At 46.7% G+C, this 17,224-nt stretch overlaps 2 protein-coding genes across 2 annotated transcripts; both read right to left on the minus strand.

The window, feature by feature from the left end:
- Positions 1–139: 139 nt before the first annotated feature.
- On the minus strand, positions 140–7,808 carry crot (carnitine O-octanoyltransferase). The gene is made up of 17 exons (XM_023844543.2): positions 7,634–7,808; positions 7,274–7,396; positions 6,929–7,053; positions 6,651–6,832; positions 5,885–6,009; positions 5,694–5,802; positions 5,347–5,440; positions 4,521–4,646; positions 4,259–4,360; positions 3,982–4,065; positions 3,653–3,760; positions 3,434–3,564; positions 2,813–2,936; positions 2,517–2,595; positions 2,340–2,433; positions 2,077–2,196; positions 140–1,569 (listed from the first exon to the last, which is right to left on the minus strand). Exons 2-17 carry the CDS (start codon positions 7,386–7,388, stop codon positions 1,449–1,451), a joined length of 1,839 nt encoding a protein of 612 aa, XP_023700311.2. The 5' UTR covers positions 7,389–7,396; positions 7,634–7,808; the 3' UTR covers positions 140–1,448.
- A 6,059-nt stretch (positions 7,809–13,867) lies between these two features.
- On the minus strand, positions 13,868–15,720 carry acbd7 (acyl-CoA binding domain containing 7). Its single transcript, XM_023844544.2, has 4 exons — positions 15,568–15,720; positions 14,428–14,545; positions 14,288–14,350; positions 13,868–14,141 (listed from the first exon to the last, which is right to left on the minus strand). Exons 1-4 carry the CDS (start codon positions 15,709–15,711, stop codon positions 14,068–14,070), a joined length of 399 nt encoding a protein of 132 aa, XP_023700312.1. The 5' UTR covers positions 15,712–15,720; the 3' UTR covers positions 13,868–14,067.
- Between the last annotated feature and the right edge of the window lie 1,504 nt (positions 15,721–17,224).

The raw sequence follows: 17,224 nt of genomic DNA on the forward strand, positions 1-17,224 counted from the left end.
CCTTTGATTCAACACAGCCAGCTTCGAACCTGTGTAGTTTGCATATTTTACAGACGCTCAGTGGATTTTATTCCCCACCGGGAGGACCCCCACCACAGATAAACACAATTTTAAGTCGCAAAAAAAAAAAAATCAGCAGTTGTCAACTTTAAAGCATTTTATTGCTAGATCATTCAGCATTTCCTCTTTACAGACATGCTCTGAATCACAGAAATGTTTCAAGAGTTTACAGCCCATCATCTACATGATTACATGTACAAGGACCATGAAATGATAATCTTCATCAGTCGCACAAAAGTATTTTTCCCAAATGGTTTTTGTTTGGAAAATATTATTTTAGTTAAAACCTGGTACATAAAGACCATCTCTGCTGTGATTCCGCATTTCAGTCAAACGCTGATGCTTGATACAGGTTTGTGAGAAGGTTGATCCACCGATGAGCAAACAGCTCGGAACCTACCTGGCAGTTAAAGGAAATCATTCCTGGTCTATCGGTTTCAGACATTCATTAAATGAATGTCATTGCTACTGTAAGTGCTCATAAGGGGCGACTGACAAGGACGCGGGGGCAGTGAGGAACATCCAGAGATCGAGAGCCAAAGCTCTGGGTTACTCCTGTCCTCCAGCTAGTGACGGGCAAGACAAGCTTCATGAACCATTTGCTGTATTTTTTGACCTCACTAGGTGGCGCTCTTGGTTTACTTTGGGTCATGCTTTGAGCCCTTTTATGAGAGCACCATCTAGTGGGGTCAGACAATACAGCAAATGGTTCATGAAGCTTTATTTGCTCATCACTACCTCCTGCAGGCCCCATCGCAGATTTCGTGGAGCACTAAAGCAGGCTGACAGTGGAGTTGCTGGTGCTGGAAAACAGCGACACCTACAGGCAATTAGCAATCCGGCAGCATCACGCAGTCTCCCTGATGTGAGTCGGCTGCACTGTAACCCTTTACAGTCTAACGAGGTCTTGGGCCTGATCACCGTCCCCCCTCCACTCCGACGTCCCTGCGACCAACCTGCTTGCCAGTCGTCCCCTCATAAAACACCATTACATGTTAAAAATCAGGTATTAATTACTACTTTTTAAAGTTTTAAACAGTCATGTTTCTAATGCTGCGTCTCAGATCAATACTGTTTTCTAGGACAAACACACACACCGCGGCGGAGAGGAAACACGGTACTCCATGCTCACCACGCCTGTAATAAGGCGTCCCCTCCTGAGGACCGACCTCCCTCCATCACTGCAAGTGACTGGCCTCCCGAACTGTTTAATACGCCGATAAGAGACTCTTTACTGGCTCAAGGGAGACTCTAGTATGTGAAGCAGCACATTACGCTGGGACAAGAATAGGAAAGGAATAGGAAAGGCAGGGATCTGCATTGTTACTGCATGATTAAGGTTTGCATTGATGGTTGCTTTGATTGCAAGAGAAGGAGGTTCCTGGGATCTAGAGCTGGGACATGGTGGTGAGGTGCAGCATGTTCTGGAAGGCCACGCCGAGGTTCTGGAAGAGCTTCTCTGCATCGGTGTCAGGGCAGGACTTCCAGGCCGAGCAGGACACCACGATCCTGGGGGGGGGGGCGGAATACAAGACGAGGGTGAACATCTCCACCCCCGCGGGCCACCAGCTCTCCCCGGCGGCTTTCATCCGCAGGCCGCTTAAAACATGACATCACTGCGTCTCTCGGCCCGTCGTGAATCATCATGCCGTCTGAACTTCCCCGTTCCGCACGTCAGATCTAATCCCAGCGCCTGCCAGTGTATTAACTCTATATAATCAAAGAGTGTCGGGACAAAAGCACACAGGTATCCTATCAGCCTAGGTAAAGGTCTCGCTGATGTCCCCACGACCATCACTATGCCACATGACTGAAAACTCAAAAGCCAAAACAAGGAAAGCCAGTGGTGGGGGGGGGGGATGTAAAGTACAAAGGTGAGATTCCCGTAAATCTGAGCACAAAGCGATTTCATTAGGCTGCTACCATTCTAATGGAATAAACGACGTCAGCTAGTGAAGGGCCCATCCTGCCTGTGACGGGGCCCGTCATTCCTCCTGTAGGGGGGGGGCACCCTACCTGTCATCTCTGATGCGGTAGAAGAACCCGTAGCCATGGTGCACCATGGGGGCCACTGCACCAATCACGGTGGTGTACCCCACCAGGCTGGTGGACAGGGTGAAGTTCCCCCCTCCGCCACTGCAAAGGAGACACCGAAGGCGTCATTATAAACACGGGGCTCGGGAGGGGTGGGGGGGTGGAGACAGACAGAAACTAAGACAGAAGTGTGTCTGCGTGTCCGTGTCTGCGTGCGTGCGGGGCGTGCGTGCGGGCAGCTGCACCTCCTGAAGTACAGCGGGTCATTGTACAGCTCCGGTACAGGAAGCCCCTCCTCTTTGGCAGTGAGGTATAGGCCCAGAAGGTGCCGGTCAAAACCTACAAAAAAAAATGTAATAAAAAGTTACAGAAAGTTCCCCTTTAAATGGACGGTCCACTTAACTGACTGATGCCACACTCACCCTTTCCATCCTGGGCCTCTTTCATCAGCCTGTTGTGCTTGCTGACTGCTTCCAGAAGCTTCTTCCGCCTGGTGTCCATCTGTGAGGGATACATCACTATTTTAAATGGTGGGGGCCAATACTGTTTATACTGGGTCACTCCGCCCCACAAGCCTGACCAGGATAAGCTAACAGAAGATGGATCGATGGACGGTGTCCTGGCCGTCTCTCTAACTAGCTGCGTTTGTCTTTGTTGAACGTTTCTGCCTTCGTTACTACGGTAACCCAGAGCAGAGCCCACTGAACCCTGGGCGTACACTGGCTGTGGGGTCCACCATGGACTGGCACCACTGCTGCGCCTCCAGTGTGCAGGGCCTCATGGTCTCCGTGCGGCCGTGATAGAAACGCCGAGTTGTGGCCGTCTCATAGCAACAACCCGACCTGCGAGAGGAGAGACGAGGAGAGGCGAGGGGAGAGGAGAGGAGGGAAGGGGAGAGGAGAGGAGGGAAAAGGATGGGAGGGGAAAGGAGAGGAGGGAGGAAAACAGAGCAAAGTTCAGCACATGACTGGAAGGAGTAATCGTGCCCAATGAGGAATCCACTTGAGTCTCTCACCAACGCAGTTTCAGCAAAACAATGACTCATTGTACAGGAAATGATTCATATGATACAGTGAAGCCATACACCAGGTACTGAAAGGCAGCTGAAATATAATATAAGGACAGGTCTCTAACCCCCCTTTATACCCCCTAAGTCCCACCCAACAAGGCTCTGTGAGTGCATTTGCATATAAAGGGGGGTGCCCTGAGGGGAGATGGGATAGCGCATGATAGCTGCCCTACCACATTCTTCGTCTCCATCCGTTTTCACAATGCATACGTATTTGGGAGCTGGAGCAAACGAAAGTGCTAATTCTGGGCCCGTGGCAGAGGGACCCACCTCCCATGGAGCCGGAAGTAGGCGAGCTGCAGGGCCAGCTGCACAAAGGTGTCTGGGTGGACCTTCCCGCGCTTGATGGCCGCCTTGCCGAAGGCCGTGAAAGCGTAGCAGAGCACCTGGATGTCACTGGCCTGCGGGCACATAGTGGGCCGGTTGTGAGGCGCTAGGGACCGGGACACGGGACACGGAGACTCTGCTCACACAAACGCCCAGACTCACAGACTCCAGATAGTGCTGCTTGGCCAATGCGATGTCCCCTCTCACTCTGTCGTCCAGCGTGAAGACGAGCTCCTTCGGTAACGGGACGTCCCGGACAATCTCCAAGCCCTGGGGGCAAACCACATAGCAGGGATTCAACCAGTCTCGTGCTGACGGCCGCAGCTGGCAGAATGGAGGGGCTCTGATTTTACAGGGAAGCTTCTAGAATTACGGCGGATTCATAGGGGTATAGAAGGTGTGGCTGGGCCAGCAGGGAGCCACCCGGCCTGCAGGTGTGATTACTGCCTGCCCCCAGGACGTGGCCCAGCATTCGGGGCAGACCCACCCACCTTCCAGACACCCCCACAGGCTTTCAGCTTCTGATCGTTGTAGTAACACATGGACACCAGCACCATGGCATCATAAGGGGCATGCTGCAGCAAGAGAACAACCACAAGGGGGCGTTACTGAGCAGCACAGGACCCCCATCCCAGAGTTATGGTAAAGTGAACATGTCTGACCTCGCCAAGAACCTCAGAGCACAAATAGAAACAGTCAGCGCTGAGTCAGACTTGCCAAGGTGTTCGTTAGAAGCGCCCAATTTACGTCACAGTTTCGGCTGCTTACGTCACAGTTGGACCCGAAGGTGCCATCCGCGAAGCACAAGAAGTTGTAGGATTTGTCTCCCCAGCGAACCGTAGGGTCTCCCGTCAGGGCTTCCAAAGTCACCTGTGTGAAGAACAGCGAGATGAAGGCGCCCTGATCAGGTCCAGGGGATTATGGACCTCCTGCAACTGTGGTTTTAGGCCATGAAGGCTGGTTCTGCAGGTAACACAGAATCCACACAGAAGACTAAAAAAGCTGCCCGGCGAAAGGGAGGCTGACATACCGCGGTGTAGTTCTCCGGAGAGGAGTAGGGCCGCGACTCGTCCAGCGACACCACGAACAGGCTGCTCTGAATGGTGTCCAGGACGGCCTCGTTCATGGGGTCCATGCTGATGAGATACTCCCTCGCCTGCAAGCGGCGGTATTAAGCAGACGAGCGTACATGTTTAAGCGAACCAAAGCAGACGAGCGTGCATGTTTAAGCGAACCAAAGCAGACGAGCGTGCATGTTTAAGCGAACCAAAGCAGACGAGCGTGCATGTTTCAGCGAACCAAAGCAGACGAGCGTGCATGTTTAAGCGAACCAAAGCAGACGAGCGTGCATGTTTCAGCGAACCAAAGCAGACGAGCGTGCATGTTTCAGCGAACCAAAGCAGACGAGCGTGCATGTTTCAGCGAACCAAAGCAGACGAGCGTGCATGTTTAAGCGAACCAAAGCAGACGAGCGTGCATGTTTCAGCGAACCAAAGCAGACGAGCGTGCATGTTTAAGCGAACCAAAGCAGACGAGCGTGCATGTTTAAGCGAACCAAAGCAGACGAGCGTGCATGTTTAAGCGAACCAAAGCAGACGAGCGTGCATGTTTAAGCGAACCAAAGCAGACGAGCGTGCATGTTTCAGCGAACCAAAGCAGACGAGCGTGCATGTTTCAGCGAACCAAAGCAGACGAGCGTGCATGTTTAAGCGAACCAAAGCAGACGAGCGTGCATGTTTAAGCGAACCAAAGCAGACGAGCGTGCATGTTTAAGCGAACCAAAGCAGACGAGCGTGCATGTTTAAGCGAACCAAAGCAGCTGATCCTGAGAAGACAGGTAAAAACTATGCACCAACCTTGGCCCAGCGAGTCCTCTCCTCGGTGGTCAGGGCCGAGACCCCCTCACCTTCTGGCTCCTTATCGCACATCTCCTTGATGTAGCTTAACTGCCTGAGGACACGAACAGATGAATTCGAACTTTTCACTGAGCGGTTAGATAACCAACCAAAAGACGACACACAAGTTCCCACAGGCCACTTGTTATACATCAGAAGTTTTTTTTTTTAAACCATCACTCAGTCAGATAGCAAAAAAACAACCATTAATATATTTATATATGTATAAAAGTAAACCACCATTTGAGCAGTCAACAGGGGGCACTAGGGGACAAACACACACTTCTCTGACTGGACTCGGCTCGTACCTGAGCAGCTCCGGGGGTGTGAGGATGTGTCCGTCGTACACGACGTCAAAGGCGAAGATCCGGCCTCGGCACATGACCACGAGGTGGGAGGGGCACTGCCCCTCGCTCTCTGCAGCAGAGACAACACGCTCTCCTCACTGCCCCGAGGACACCGCAGTCACCCTCACGCCATCCGCACCATCAAGCCTCACCAGTCTTGAAGTAGTTGTGAATGGTATCCGTGGCGACCCCAGGAACTTTGCAGGTACAGAAGAGCATGCGGAACTGGTCCATGTCCAGAGGAACGCTCCCCGCCTTCTGGACAGCCAGCTTCTCGCTGAGAAGATACACCCCCACATCCCTGGTGATGTGCGACACGCAGCTCCGACCCAGAACCTCCCCCATAACTCAGAGGGGATGTACTGAACATACTTCACATATTTAGCAGACGCCTTTGTCTAAAGTGATGAAAATATGAGGCAAATAGTAGCTTCCAAGGAATGCCCGGGTACAGGTGCAAGCAGTACTGCAGAAGAAGCGACTCGACAACTTCTAACAAAGCAAGAACCTAATAAGACTATTCAAGGACCAGAAGTGCAACATAAGAACATTCAAAGAACATGAAGGTGGAGAAGGCGTTTTTAGAGCCGACGTGGTTCAGCAGCTCATTTCACCATCGAGGAACCACATAAGAGGACCATCTGAGTGACATGTCTCATGGGGTGGTGGGAGCGACAAGCCGTGTTGGTTTGCTGACTGAAGGGGGCGCAATTTATCCCCCCTCTGAAACCTAATAAATTCACTTTTGCAAAATGAAAACACTGCACAGGACTCAATGGATCAGGGTGGCTAATTTACTCGGAATCTGCGGGTCAAACCCGATACCAAACGGAATGCGATGATGCCATCGCCCACGGAACGCAGACGGGGTGTCGGATTCTCCGTACGCATCAGACTCTGAGAGCAGGTGTCTCTTACGTGCGGATGAGGTCCCAGTACTGCAGCGTGTACCACGTGGCCAGGCTGGTCCGCTCCAGCTGCGTGCCGTCCTGCGGAGGCCAGCAGTGTTCCAGATATGGAGCCGGACCGGCAAAGTTCACATTCAGCTGGGAGGGCATGCGGACCTCCAGGTAGGCGGTGTTCAGCCACCATTCCTCCAACTAAAAAAATTGGGGAGGGAGATAATCAACATGCAAGGAGAGGTCTGTTTATACATGGCAAACACTGGGTTTAAACTCCACGTGGAAGGCACACACCCAATTTCGCCTGGTTCTGGCTCTCTGCAGGAGTTGCTGATGCAGGTCTTTTCCAAGCCCCTCCCCAAAACGCTTTACAATCCCCTTAGTTGCTCGGAACTCCTCCTCCGTTGCAAAGGGCCTCACTGCACACAGAAAAACAAACACAAATAAGTGGGTCAAAGGCACGCGCTGATTTTACGCACGATGACAGTCCCGATTTCCCATCTACAAGTTCACTATATCCTTAGAGATACTGACGTTAAGATGGTAAGAGAAAGAGTTGTACGGTAGTTCATTGACTGTGATATTTCAGGTCATATCTGAGGGGGCCCCAGGAGCCCGCGGCGACCCGCGCATAGGCACCTGCATCCAGGTACTTGCGAAGCGTCTCCTCCAGCGACGGGACGGGGAGCGGAGGCAGGGCGCCCTGGTACTGGAAGGTGCGCTCGGCCGCCGTCTCAAACACCTGTTTCTCCATGGGACAGCCTGTACGGGGAGAGCGCTCCGTTAATGCGGAAACCTGTCCGGGTCTTCCTGGGGGGCGCTGTATTCGGTCTGTAGTCTCACATCCGTTAGAAACAGAGTCAGAGGCGTGAAGACGCCCGAAGTAATATAAGACAGAGGACAAAGATAGAGCAGTCAAGCCCCCCCCCACCCGGTACCACCGTAAACACTAACACCGAGCATGAGGAAAAGAAATACACCGGAAAAGAGCATCCTTACCCAAACAAAAGTACGGTGTGTCTGAGTATATATACAAAAGCCACTTTTACTGGCGCGCTGGATGCGGTCTTCCCGAACTCGTCGCCTGCTGGCACTCTCGGTTTATTATGGTGAGCGCTTCTCGGAGCACCGCCCCGGTACTGCTTCACCTTTCCCCTACTTTCGATTACACTCCGCCTCTCCGGGCGAGCGGACACACGTGCGCATGTGCGACTTTCTAGCTCTGCGGCGGCGCGCCACGTCGTCGCTGAATGGTGAGGTGCGCACTAGCGCCTCCAAGAGAGCAGGAGTCCTGGGAAAAAAAAAAATCACAGCAGTACGTTATTTAACGCAGGACCGATATCTTGTATGGGGCTGTTTTTGTAGCAAAATTTATTTGCAAACGTGTGTGGACAGTTGTGTAACTGTATCTGATGAGCAAACAGATTTGTAAATGTGTAAAAGAATCTGTAAATGCATGCTGAGATTTTTAAATGGGTACAGGAATCTGTAAATGTGTATTGAGTAAATGTGTAAATGTGTATTCAGAGCGCGATCAAATTTGTAAATGTGTAACAATATCTATAAATGTGTAATAAGATTTGCAAGTATATTGATATTTCTATGTGTAGACAAATCTCTAAATATTGTTGGAGTCGAACTCCGCCGGGTCCGTTGATGAGAAGAGATTCACTGCACAGTCGAGGAGTAGTTGCAAGTCACCAGTTTATTCTCTGACAGATTGCAATCTGGGAGCAACTATCTGACATACATTCAGCATGTACAGGAAGAAGCTCGAACCAAGGTTATTATAGTTTTGCATTATTAAATTCGTTTTTATTTTAATATCGTTTTCAAATTTGCTATGAATTTTAGTTTAGTTTTAGTTTGTTTCATTAATGGTTTTCTTTTCGTTTTTATTTTGTGAAAACATTTCTATTTTATTTTTATATATTTAGTTTCAGTTTTAGTTTTAGTAATTATAGTTTGGCACAGTTAGGATTTCTTTCACACGCCTAGTTGCGGTTTGCATTTTTAGTGCATTCAAGGAATTGATTCGTGCAGCGTTGGGGGTAATGAATCTTCGGTCTAGAGCAGCATTAATAGTTTTGAAGGCTACCGAATCGCAAAATCTAGTAGACATGCCAGTTTCAACAAACAAATCTACAAGTGCGTTTTCACGTTTCTTATATTCATGTGAATTTGTTGGCCAAACCTCCGCTTTTTGTAAGCACGATGTCAGAGTCTGCTGCTTGCCAAGTTGAATTTGAGAGCTAGCACTCTCGCCGACTTTATCATCAGTAGTTTTCCTTTCTGAATCTTTTGCCATGAACGATTTGTATTCTTCCCGATGGTTAGTCTGGAGATGTACTTTAAGGTTTGTGGGGTTTTTCCCCTTAATTTCAACACCACAGTTTGTGTTGTTGAATGCATTTGCTTTTTCCAGTTTCTAAATTGAATTCGAAATAGTCCCAAACAGGACTCTGTCGTTTCCTACCGGCAGCCATCATTCATGTCCGTCTTCTTTATCTATCAGTTAACTAATCTCGCTGTCAGCCTCAGTTGCATCATTCGCCATCTACAGGTGATGCACAAATAAAGCAGCCTGTTGGTTTAAACTAAACAGACACACGTCCGATTTTCCGAAGTGGATGAACGCTTATTAATTACGAAAACGATTATTTATTTTTTGGCAATTATTATTTTATTTTAGTTATTTTTTTAATAGCTGTTGCTAGTTTCGTTTAGTTTTAGTTTTTCAGTTATTATAAATTTTTAATTTTATTTCAGTTTACGAAAATGTTTTTTAACCAATAGTTTTCGTCTTAGTTTCAGTTTTCGTTTACGAAAATAACCTTGGCTCGAACCCTAGGTGTCGGCTCTGGGTCTTTGTAGGCCTTTTGGGGTGTGGCCCCCCTTTTCTGTACTTTTTCACCTACGTGCCTACAACATACATTGACATTTACTCTAGTTATCCATTAAGTACGTGTCCCCCCTCCCCTTTCATATTGTGCAAAAATTAGAAAAATGTTCACCCTGTCTTCTGGCACAGGTCATCTCGCTATCAATTCCTGATTTCTGCCAACTTCATGAAGTGAGATCACCCCATCCTGCAAGCCCAGTATCAGTTCCCCTGTCCAGTGTCTGCATTATATTCAACACTGTGTTATTAGACATTAGTAAATTAGTATTGGCATTATTGTATAATTAACCCCTCAATTTCATCATGCCCTGCTTTAAGCTATATTCTCCTTTTCCTCTATTCATTGTATGTTCTTTATAATTCTATTGAATCCCACAATATGTACATATAACTTTGAACATGCTCATACCATTGATGACACAGAGGTGAAGTCCTTAGTATTTTTTCTGCAACTCCAATAACCACCAATAGGATGTTGGGGTATATCTCCAGGTGTGTGGAGTTTAAGTCAAGGGAGGTAATGCTAAGATTATACAATTCCTTGGTGAGACCTCACCTAGAATATTGTGTGCAGGGTTGGTCACCATATCTTAAAAAGGACATTGCGGCCTTAGAAAAGGTGCAGCGTAGGGCCACAAGAATGATTCCTGGTCTTAGAGGAATGTCATACGAGGAAAGGTTATTTGAGCTAAATCTGTTCAGCCTCAAGCAAAGGAGACTGAGGGGGGACATGATCCAGGTCTATAAGATTCTAACAGGTTTGGATGCTGTTCAACCAAATAGTTACTTCAGCATTAGTTCAAATACAAAAACTCGTGGCCATAGGTGGAAATTAGCGGGAGAACATTTCAAACTGGATTTAAGGAAGCACTTCTTTACACACAGCGTGTAGTCAGAGTATAGAATAGTCTTCCTGATAACGTAGTGCAAGCTGAATCCTTGGGTTCCTTTAAATCAGAGCTAGATAAGATTTTAACAACTCTAAGCTATTAGTTAAGTTCTCCCCAAGCGAGCTCGATGGGCCGAATGGCCTCCTCTCGTTTGTATAGTTCTTATGTTCTTATGTTCTTATGATCCATTACACACGTAGGAAGGTCTAACACTTTTGACCTCTTCACCTTTTTGTTTTAAAAAACCTAGCTACGGCCCTGTCTGTGAATGTGTAGACAAATCTGTAAATACCTGCATAGATCTGTAAATGTGTAGACAAATATATAAATGGGTACATAGCTATTAATGGCTGAAAAGTCTTAGGATTTTGCTACAAGAGCTGGAAATACAGACAAGTCATCAGTTACGACTCAGGCAGACTTCTCCGTTGGCTATCATTTTACATGTGGTTTTTGCTACACTTCTGTCCTGGCAGATCTGAAAATGCGTGTAGAGATTTATCTGTATCGACAAAGTTTTGAGGGCTTAGGGCTTAGTGCTGTCTCACTGCCAAGCTTTTGAGTGCTTAGGCATTGAACACCATGTGTTTAAAAAACCTGTGTAGATGTTCATTTTTATACCGTGTCAACACAGTACAAATGTACGTATTAAAAAAGGTCTTTCAGTACTAAGATATACCTACACTGGCTTTCTGCTAATGAACTGCAGGGCTGCCAACTCTCACACATCTGCCGTGACACTCACACTTTCAGACCCTCGCACACAAAATCTTACTGCAAATCTATATAATTCCATTATAAACCTAAAATTAGCTACATCAATAGCTCTGGGGTAGTTTGCAAAACATACAGATTATTTATTAAGGTAATAAAACTGTTGCATACATGTAAATGCGTGTGCAGATTTGCCTTGAACTGAAAATCTCACTCCAGCCAGCTGACAAAGTTAACCTCCGAACTGTGTAAATACATGTCGTTCAGTGTTCCATTGACTGATACCACAGTGAGGTCATTTATTGACAAGTGGTGCTAATTTCCCCCTGAGACCTTATGCGATACAGTCATATGCTTCCTGGTGGATGTGATGCTTCACCATTCAGCTATGGACACAGCTTAACTGCAGTGTTCATGAAGCGCAGAGCTTCTGCTGCATTGCTGATTCCGCCCATGCCAGATCACTGCTGAACTGCACAAGACTGGCAGCTCTCCAGCTATCAAAGCCTTTGAAAGAGTCGACGAAGCCCGCTCACTTAGCCCAGCCTCGTGTCGGCCCTCGGCTGAATCTGATTGGTCGGGCCGTGATCCCATGGCTCCAGTGAGCATTCCTCCTTTGCGGAACAAAGGCGTCCCGTGATGGGATGACGGCCCTGGGGGAGAAGCTATTGTTTTCTCCAGCCCAGTGAGTCGGGCTTTTTCTCAACCGATTTACAGAAACAGCCTTCAGGAAGCCTCAAGGCCACTTCAAGAACCTGGGTCTTAAGCTCCGAAACCATCCTGCTAAAACACATGGCCTTAGGCTTCCACTCTCCCTCCAGCAGGTGCCGCATTCCCTGCTGCTTTTCACTCAATCACGCCCCAGTGCCCCTGCGCAGTGACCGGATCCAGGCCGGACAGTGGGCATTTATAGCTGCAGGATGTTTCTTGCCACAGTGTCATCAATCTGTGCCACAGTAGAAAACGTAGAGAAGGTCCTAAACATTAACAATCTGCATTGTGAGAGTTAGTGCCATAGTATGTCATTCACTCATTTTCAGTGTTTAGTTTCGCCACATGCAAAATGATCTTTTGTGGCAAAAGTGTATATTGTTATAGTTAATTAGACCATTAAACCCCTTAATATTATGTATTAAAAGTCAGCTGTTTATATTTCACATGGGACTGTACTTTCAGTGTGAAAACTGGGAAATGGATGCAGTATTAAAGTGTCTGTTTGACTGAAAAGAGATTTTTAAAGTTCAGACCTCCAGCATGTTGAAGGTTATTGTCTTGGCTGGACAACAGAGATTTGTGTTTTTAAGGATTGACGGAAAGATATAGTTTTCGCAAACATTTCATACACAGAACCTGACCTGAAAATGCATGTATGAAAAAGTGGGCGTGGCTAAATCACAAGGGACAATCAGGTGACTGGGATAATTCATTTTAATTCACTCATTCGGTTCGTTCTGTAAGCCTGAAATGTGAAGCGTGTTTTGTTCTTTGTCAGCCTCCGTAAGCTTTTGGTAGTCTCCTGTGTCTAAATGCCGCGTTTAACTGTTTTTTTTTCCTGGTCTTTATCACAATACTGCCCTTGCCCAGCCTGTGTGAACTCTGGAAGGGACACCTCACCCCTAACAACTATCATGCTTCGACAGGCTGTTTTATTGCACTAATTCAGCCTCTCACCTGATCCTTGTACTCGTGCAGAGGTAGGAATAAGCTGTACGATAGCTGAAGAATCCAGTCCCCAGACATCAGGAGAGACGTCCTACACGTGACACTTCAGTATGTATCCAGTCCGAGAAACACATCTGCTAATAGTTTGAGCTGAGCAGGCTGCCTGCCATGTAGAACATCCAAGTAATAATGCAACACGATGTGGCTTTGAATTTACGTATGTGAATTTGATCAAGTCTACATCAGCCTGACGACATATCAGATGTACATTAACGGTGCTATTTCAGAAAGTCTTAAACCTTGTGAAATTTAAGTTATGAAACTGGTAAGCTTGAGTCACGGATACGCTTCCGACCCAGTGATTTCCTCACTCTTCACTCAGCTCACTTTTATTTCTCTATTTTCGTGATGACTAACACCCTACCCCGAAAACACCCAGGGCAAACTTCTCTACTCTGCCTTGCTGCTGTCCTGGTGGTCAGCTTTTCAGCTCCCTGGAAACCATTATGGTATCAGAATAAAAATGGCTCTTGCTCCTTACAGTCAATTGAGGACAGAGGCCACACAAACCCACAGCTTTCCGTTTCCTTAGTAACATCACAAGCTCTGCTTTGTAAATGGGTCACACTGCCATTTTGCACAAAGAAACTCAGGCTCTTATTGGTTAGAGGCTCATTGCCAAGGAGGAAGGTGTTCAGATAAAGGAATCAGGAATCAGGCTGTCCTGCATACTGTGTTTCGCCCAATCAAACATGTTACCTCCAGAAAAATGTGCAAGATGTGAGACTTCTATCTTATACATCAAAATGTGATCCACATCACATCACACCTCGCAGCAAACCAGAGATAAACTGTAATGCAGTTACACTTCATCTGTTTACAGTTACAGTGCAATACAGTAATACACCTTTTCTGTTTTAATGAAACAAGTAAACAACTGAGTGTGTACCAATCTAATGCACAGATCTGTTACAGGTGCAAAATACACACTTTACGATATGCTGGATGTCGACAGACACAGCTTTACATTAGAACTAACACTGAATATAAATGAGACTGGTAAACTAATTCAGAATAGTTTTTAATAGTTTAAGCCGTGTAAGAAGTTGACAGCACAATTTTAAAGAATCATAAAAAATTAAAGGATGACGGCTGACTAGATTCTATATGAGATTACTTCAAACTGTGTCTTACTGACTAAGCTGATTTTTTGATAAAACTGAGCTACAGTACTTAAGGGCTTTGCCTTTAAAAAATAATAATAATCACATTCCATATTTGGCGATGACGTCCTTTGCTATAGCAATGTAGGCTGTCATGGCATCGTCCTTGGACATTCCTGTCAGGTCAGAAAGCAAAAACCACAGTTAAACAAACAGTAAGAGTTCAAACGTACGGAGATGGAGCTCTGTGCAGGAACTATCCATTATATTCCTATTACAAAACACCCTCAGCGTGATCATTTGCCCAGAACTTGAGTCGCACCTGTCCTGGAGCTCCAGGCTTCCCATTTCGCTTTGCCTTTGAAGTCCAATAGCCCCGGTTTCTCTGAAGAACAGAATTGGAGTCAAACACCATATTTGGAGAGACAGGGGGGGTCAGAGAGCAAACGGAAGCCACCCTACCGGTGTTTATGTCCCCGACGGTGGCTTGCTTGTACAGCCCATACATATCCAGCAGCTCCTGGTCCTCCGGCCTCGTCTTCACGTTCTTTACATCCTCAGCCAACTTCTCAAACTCTGCCTACATTCGAAACAGAACCGCATTCATCATCAGCAATAGCTGCTATTTATACCCTCATTAAAAAAACATCAAGATACAAAAACAATCGTCCAGTTATCATGCATCACGTTGGATGGCTCCAGGCACGTGAGAAAGCGCACAACACAGCAGCCTTATTGCGTTTGTTTCCCCGTTTCATAATCCTTCCATGAATCGCTTTTACGACCTTTGTCCGAAATGTGTTTTATCGGATTCATCGGACATCAGAGGAGCTCGCAGTACTATCGCAGTGATTGTAGTGATAGCCTACGTTTCAAATCCTGCATGCTGATTAGGGTTGTTGGAGAAAGTTTGTAAAATTATGCAAATTCAATGGCAGCACCTTCGGGCTCCGATACCCAAGCTGTACTAACGGACTGCACGGAAAACGCGTCTCAGGGAAATGCAGGGAAATGCAATTATGAATCATAGCTGTTCCGCCCGCGCCGCGCCGAAATCGCCGACGAAGTTTGCATTAAGACTGTAACGCTTATTGCCTTATTAAATCGTTAAAGCTTGACAGTAACGATTTAATAACATTAACCAGTTTTCCTGCAATGTGTGCAATACGTTACACAAGTCATCGAACGACAAATTGATTCCACTCGTATATGCAACTTCAATGATCACCCCGTGCCCGCTACTTTCTAATCACTTAGGGCAATAAACGTATTAAGTTAAAGGGAAGCATTTAGATTCGAATGCATAATTAAACGTAAAAACCTTTAAATTATTTAACAAAAGCGCAATACCCGTCGGTCAAGTTCAGGTCTCAAATTGCTGCAAACAGACTTCAGCAGCCACAAAATGCACGTTTGTACTAAAATTAATTCAAGGTGACATTATTTTAGGACACTGACATCAGAAAAGTACTGCATTCGGGTTCGCAGAACCTTACTGAACGCGTATTTATAGCGGTTAAATTTCCTGAAATAGCAAGCGGTTATGAATATATTTACCACACTGAAGGCTCGCAATTAATACTATTCAACCATTATCGCTACCTGCAAAGACATTGTGTAGCACTTCAAGACGCGGCGACGCCCCCGAAGGCCAAGCCAGGTACGCAGAGTGAGGGATCCGACCCGATGCTCTGCCGTTAAGAGCCACGCAGCAGCGCGGCGGAAGTCGATTGGCTGATACCACATAAGGGGGCGGGGCGGGGCGGCCTAGCTCGTCTTCGTCTTTCAGCGCGCTGGTGCGCTGTCATTTTCTGCTGCTGTAACAGATTTTGCTGCCAGTAGTAGTGATGGAAATAACGGCGGTTATTGTTCCGTTCCTTTCGCTCGTCGTTCTTTTTTTTTTTTTTTCTTAGGGGGCGAGGGTTACTAGGCTTAATTGCGAAATAATCACTTAGATAATGATATGGCGCTAGATTTGGACCAGACTCAGACTTAGACATTACTCCAATATAATTTAATTTTACATGTGTGGGGTAGGTTTACAGCATTAAATTACTCGTATTTCCTAATGTCAATGATCTGCATTACACAAGATGATCACATTATTCAAGGTGACGCTATATCACTCTGCTTTGTCAGTGAATTTACTACTTTTAATTTACTGTGTCTATAAAATTTGTTATGCAAATAAATTTGCCTCGCCTTGAAGGCAATTTATGCAACTCTTAGCATTAGAAAACGTTTTTGGCACAAATCCTGCTCATTCTGCCTTTAAGCAACCCAACAGGACAACGTGTACTTCCTGTGGCTTGGTCTCACTGTTCGCATGAAGGGGAGTGCAGTGGATTTAAGAAAGGCAGTGAAATTTGAGTAGAACGATTAAATGAATGGATCTCTCAAGTATGACTCAGTTCCCTTTTGTTGGTTCGCGAACGTAACATCACTAAGCAGTAGCAGGATTTGATAGTGATTGTTGTCAATTTTTGCTGCCTTATCAGATTTTAATAGCATTGACAGACACTATGACCTGAAACATTTTATTTTAATGCTGTAAAATATTGAACAAGGGTGCACCCCAGGGGATTGTGCTTCCCCTGTCCTGGTCACCCTGTACACATCTGACTTCACTTACAACTTGGAGTCATGCCGCAGTCAGAAATTCTCAGATGACGCAGCAGTTGTGGAGTGTATTAAGGATGGTCAGGAGGGGGAGTACAGGAGCCTGGTGGAGGACTTTGTGAAATGGTGCAGGTCAAATTATCTGCAGACAAGGGAAATGGTGGTGGAGTTCAGGATTTCCAGGCCCCCTCTGTTACGAGTCTCTATTGAGGGGGTCGATATGGAAGTAGTCAGGATCTACAAGAACCTGGGGCTTTAGCTAGCGGACAAAACGGGCTGGTCAGCAAACACTCTTACAAGAAAGGCCAAGGCCAGCTGTATGTCCTAAGAAGGCTGGGGTCTTTCAATATCTGCAGGAAAGTGTGATGTTCTACCAGTCATTGCCAGCATGCTCTTCTATGCTGTGGTCTGCTGGGGACACAGTATCAGGAAGCGACTGGACAGGCTGGTGAGGAGAGCTGGCTCTGTGGTTGGCACTGAGCTGGACTCTGTCACATCAGTGGCAGAGAGAAGGACCCTAAACAAACATTGTCAGTTACCCCCCTGCACAGCACAGTCTCCACGCAGAGGAGTCTGTTTAGTGGTACACACACACACACACACACACACACACAGCTGTTGAGAGTGAAGCTTGGGGTGC

The sequence above is a fragment of the Paramormyrops kingsleyae genome, chromosome 9 (genome assembly GCF_048594095.1).
Source record: "Paramormyrops kingsleyae isolate MSU_618 chromosome 9, PKINGS_0.4, whole genome shotgun sequence".
Lineage (NCBI taxonomy): Eukaryota > Metazoa > Chordata > Actinopteri > Osteoglossiformes > Mormyridae > Paramormyrops > Paramormyrops kingsleyae.

Coding starts and splice junctions, on each gene's coding strand:
- crot (XM_023844543.2), bottom strand. CDS start 7,388: ATGGAGAAACAGGTGTTTGAGACGGCGGCCGAGCGCACCTTCCAGTAC. Junction 6,010..6,650: donor TACTGGGACCTCATCCGCAC/GTAAGAGACACC, acceptor GTATCTTCTCAG/CGAGAAGCTGGCTGTCCAGA. Junction 5,803..5,884: donor TCACAACTACTTCAAGACTG/GTGAGGCTTGAT, acceptor TCTCTGCTGCAG/AGAGCGAGGGGCAGTGCCCC.
- acbd7 (XM_023844544.2), bottom strand. CDS start 15,711: ATGTGGTATCAGCCAATCGACTTCCGCCGCGCTGCTGCGTGGCTCTTA. Junction 14,546..15,567: donor GCTACACAATGTCTTTGCAG/GTAGCGATAATG, acceptor TTTCGAATGTAG/GCAGAGTTTGAGAAGTTGGC. Junction 14,142..14,287: donor AGCCTGGAGCTCCAGGACAG/GTGCGACTCAAG, acceptor CTGACCTGACAG/GAATGTCCAAGGACGATGCC.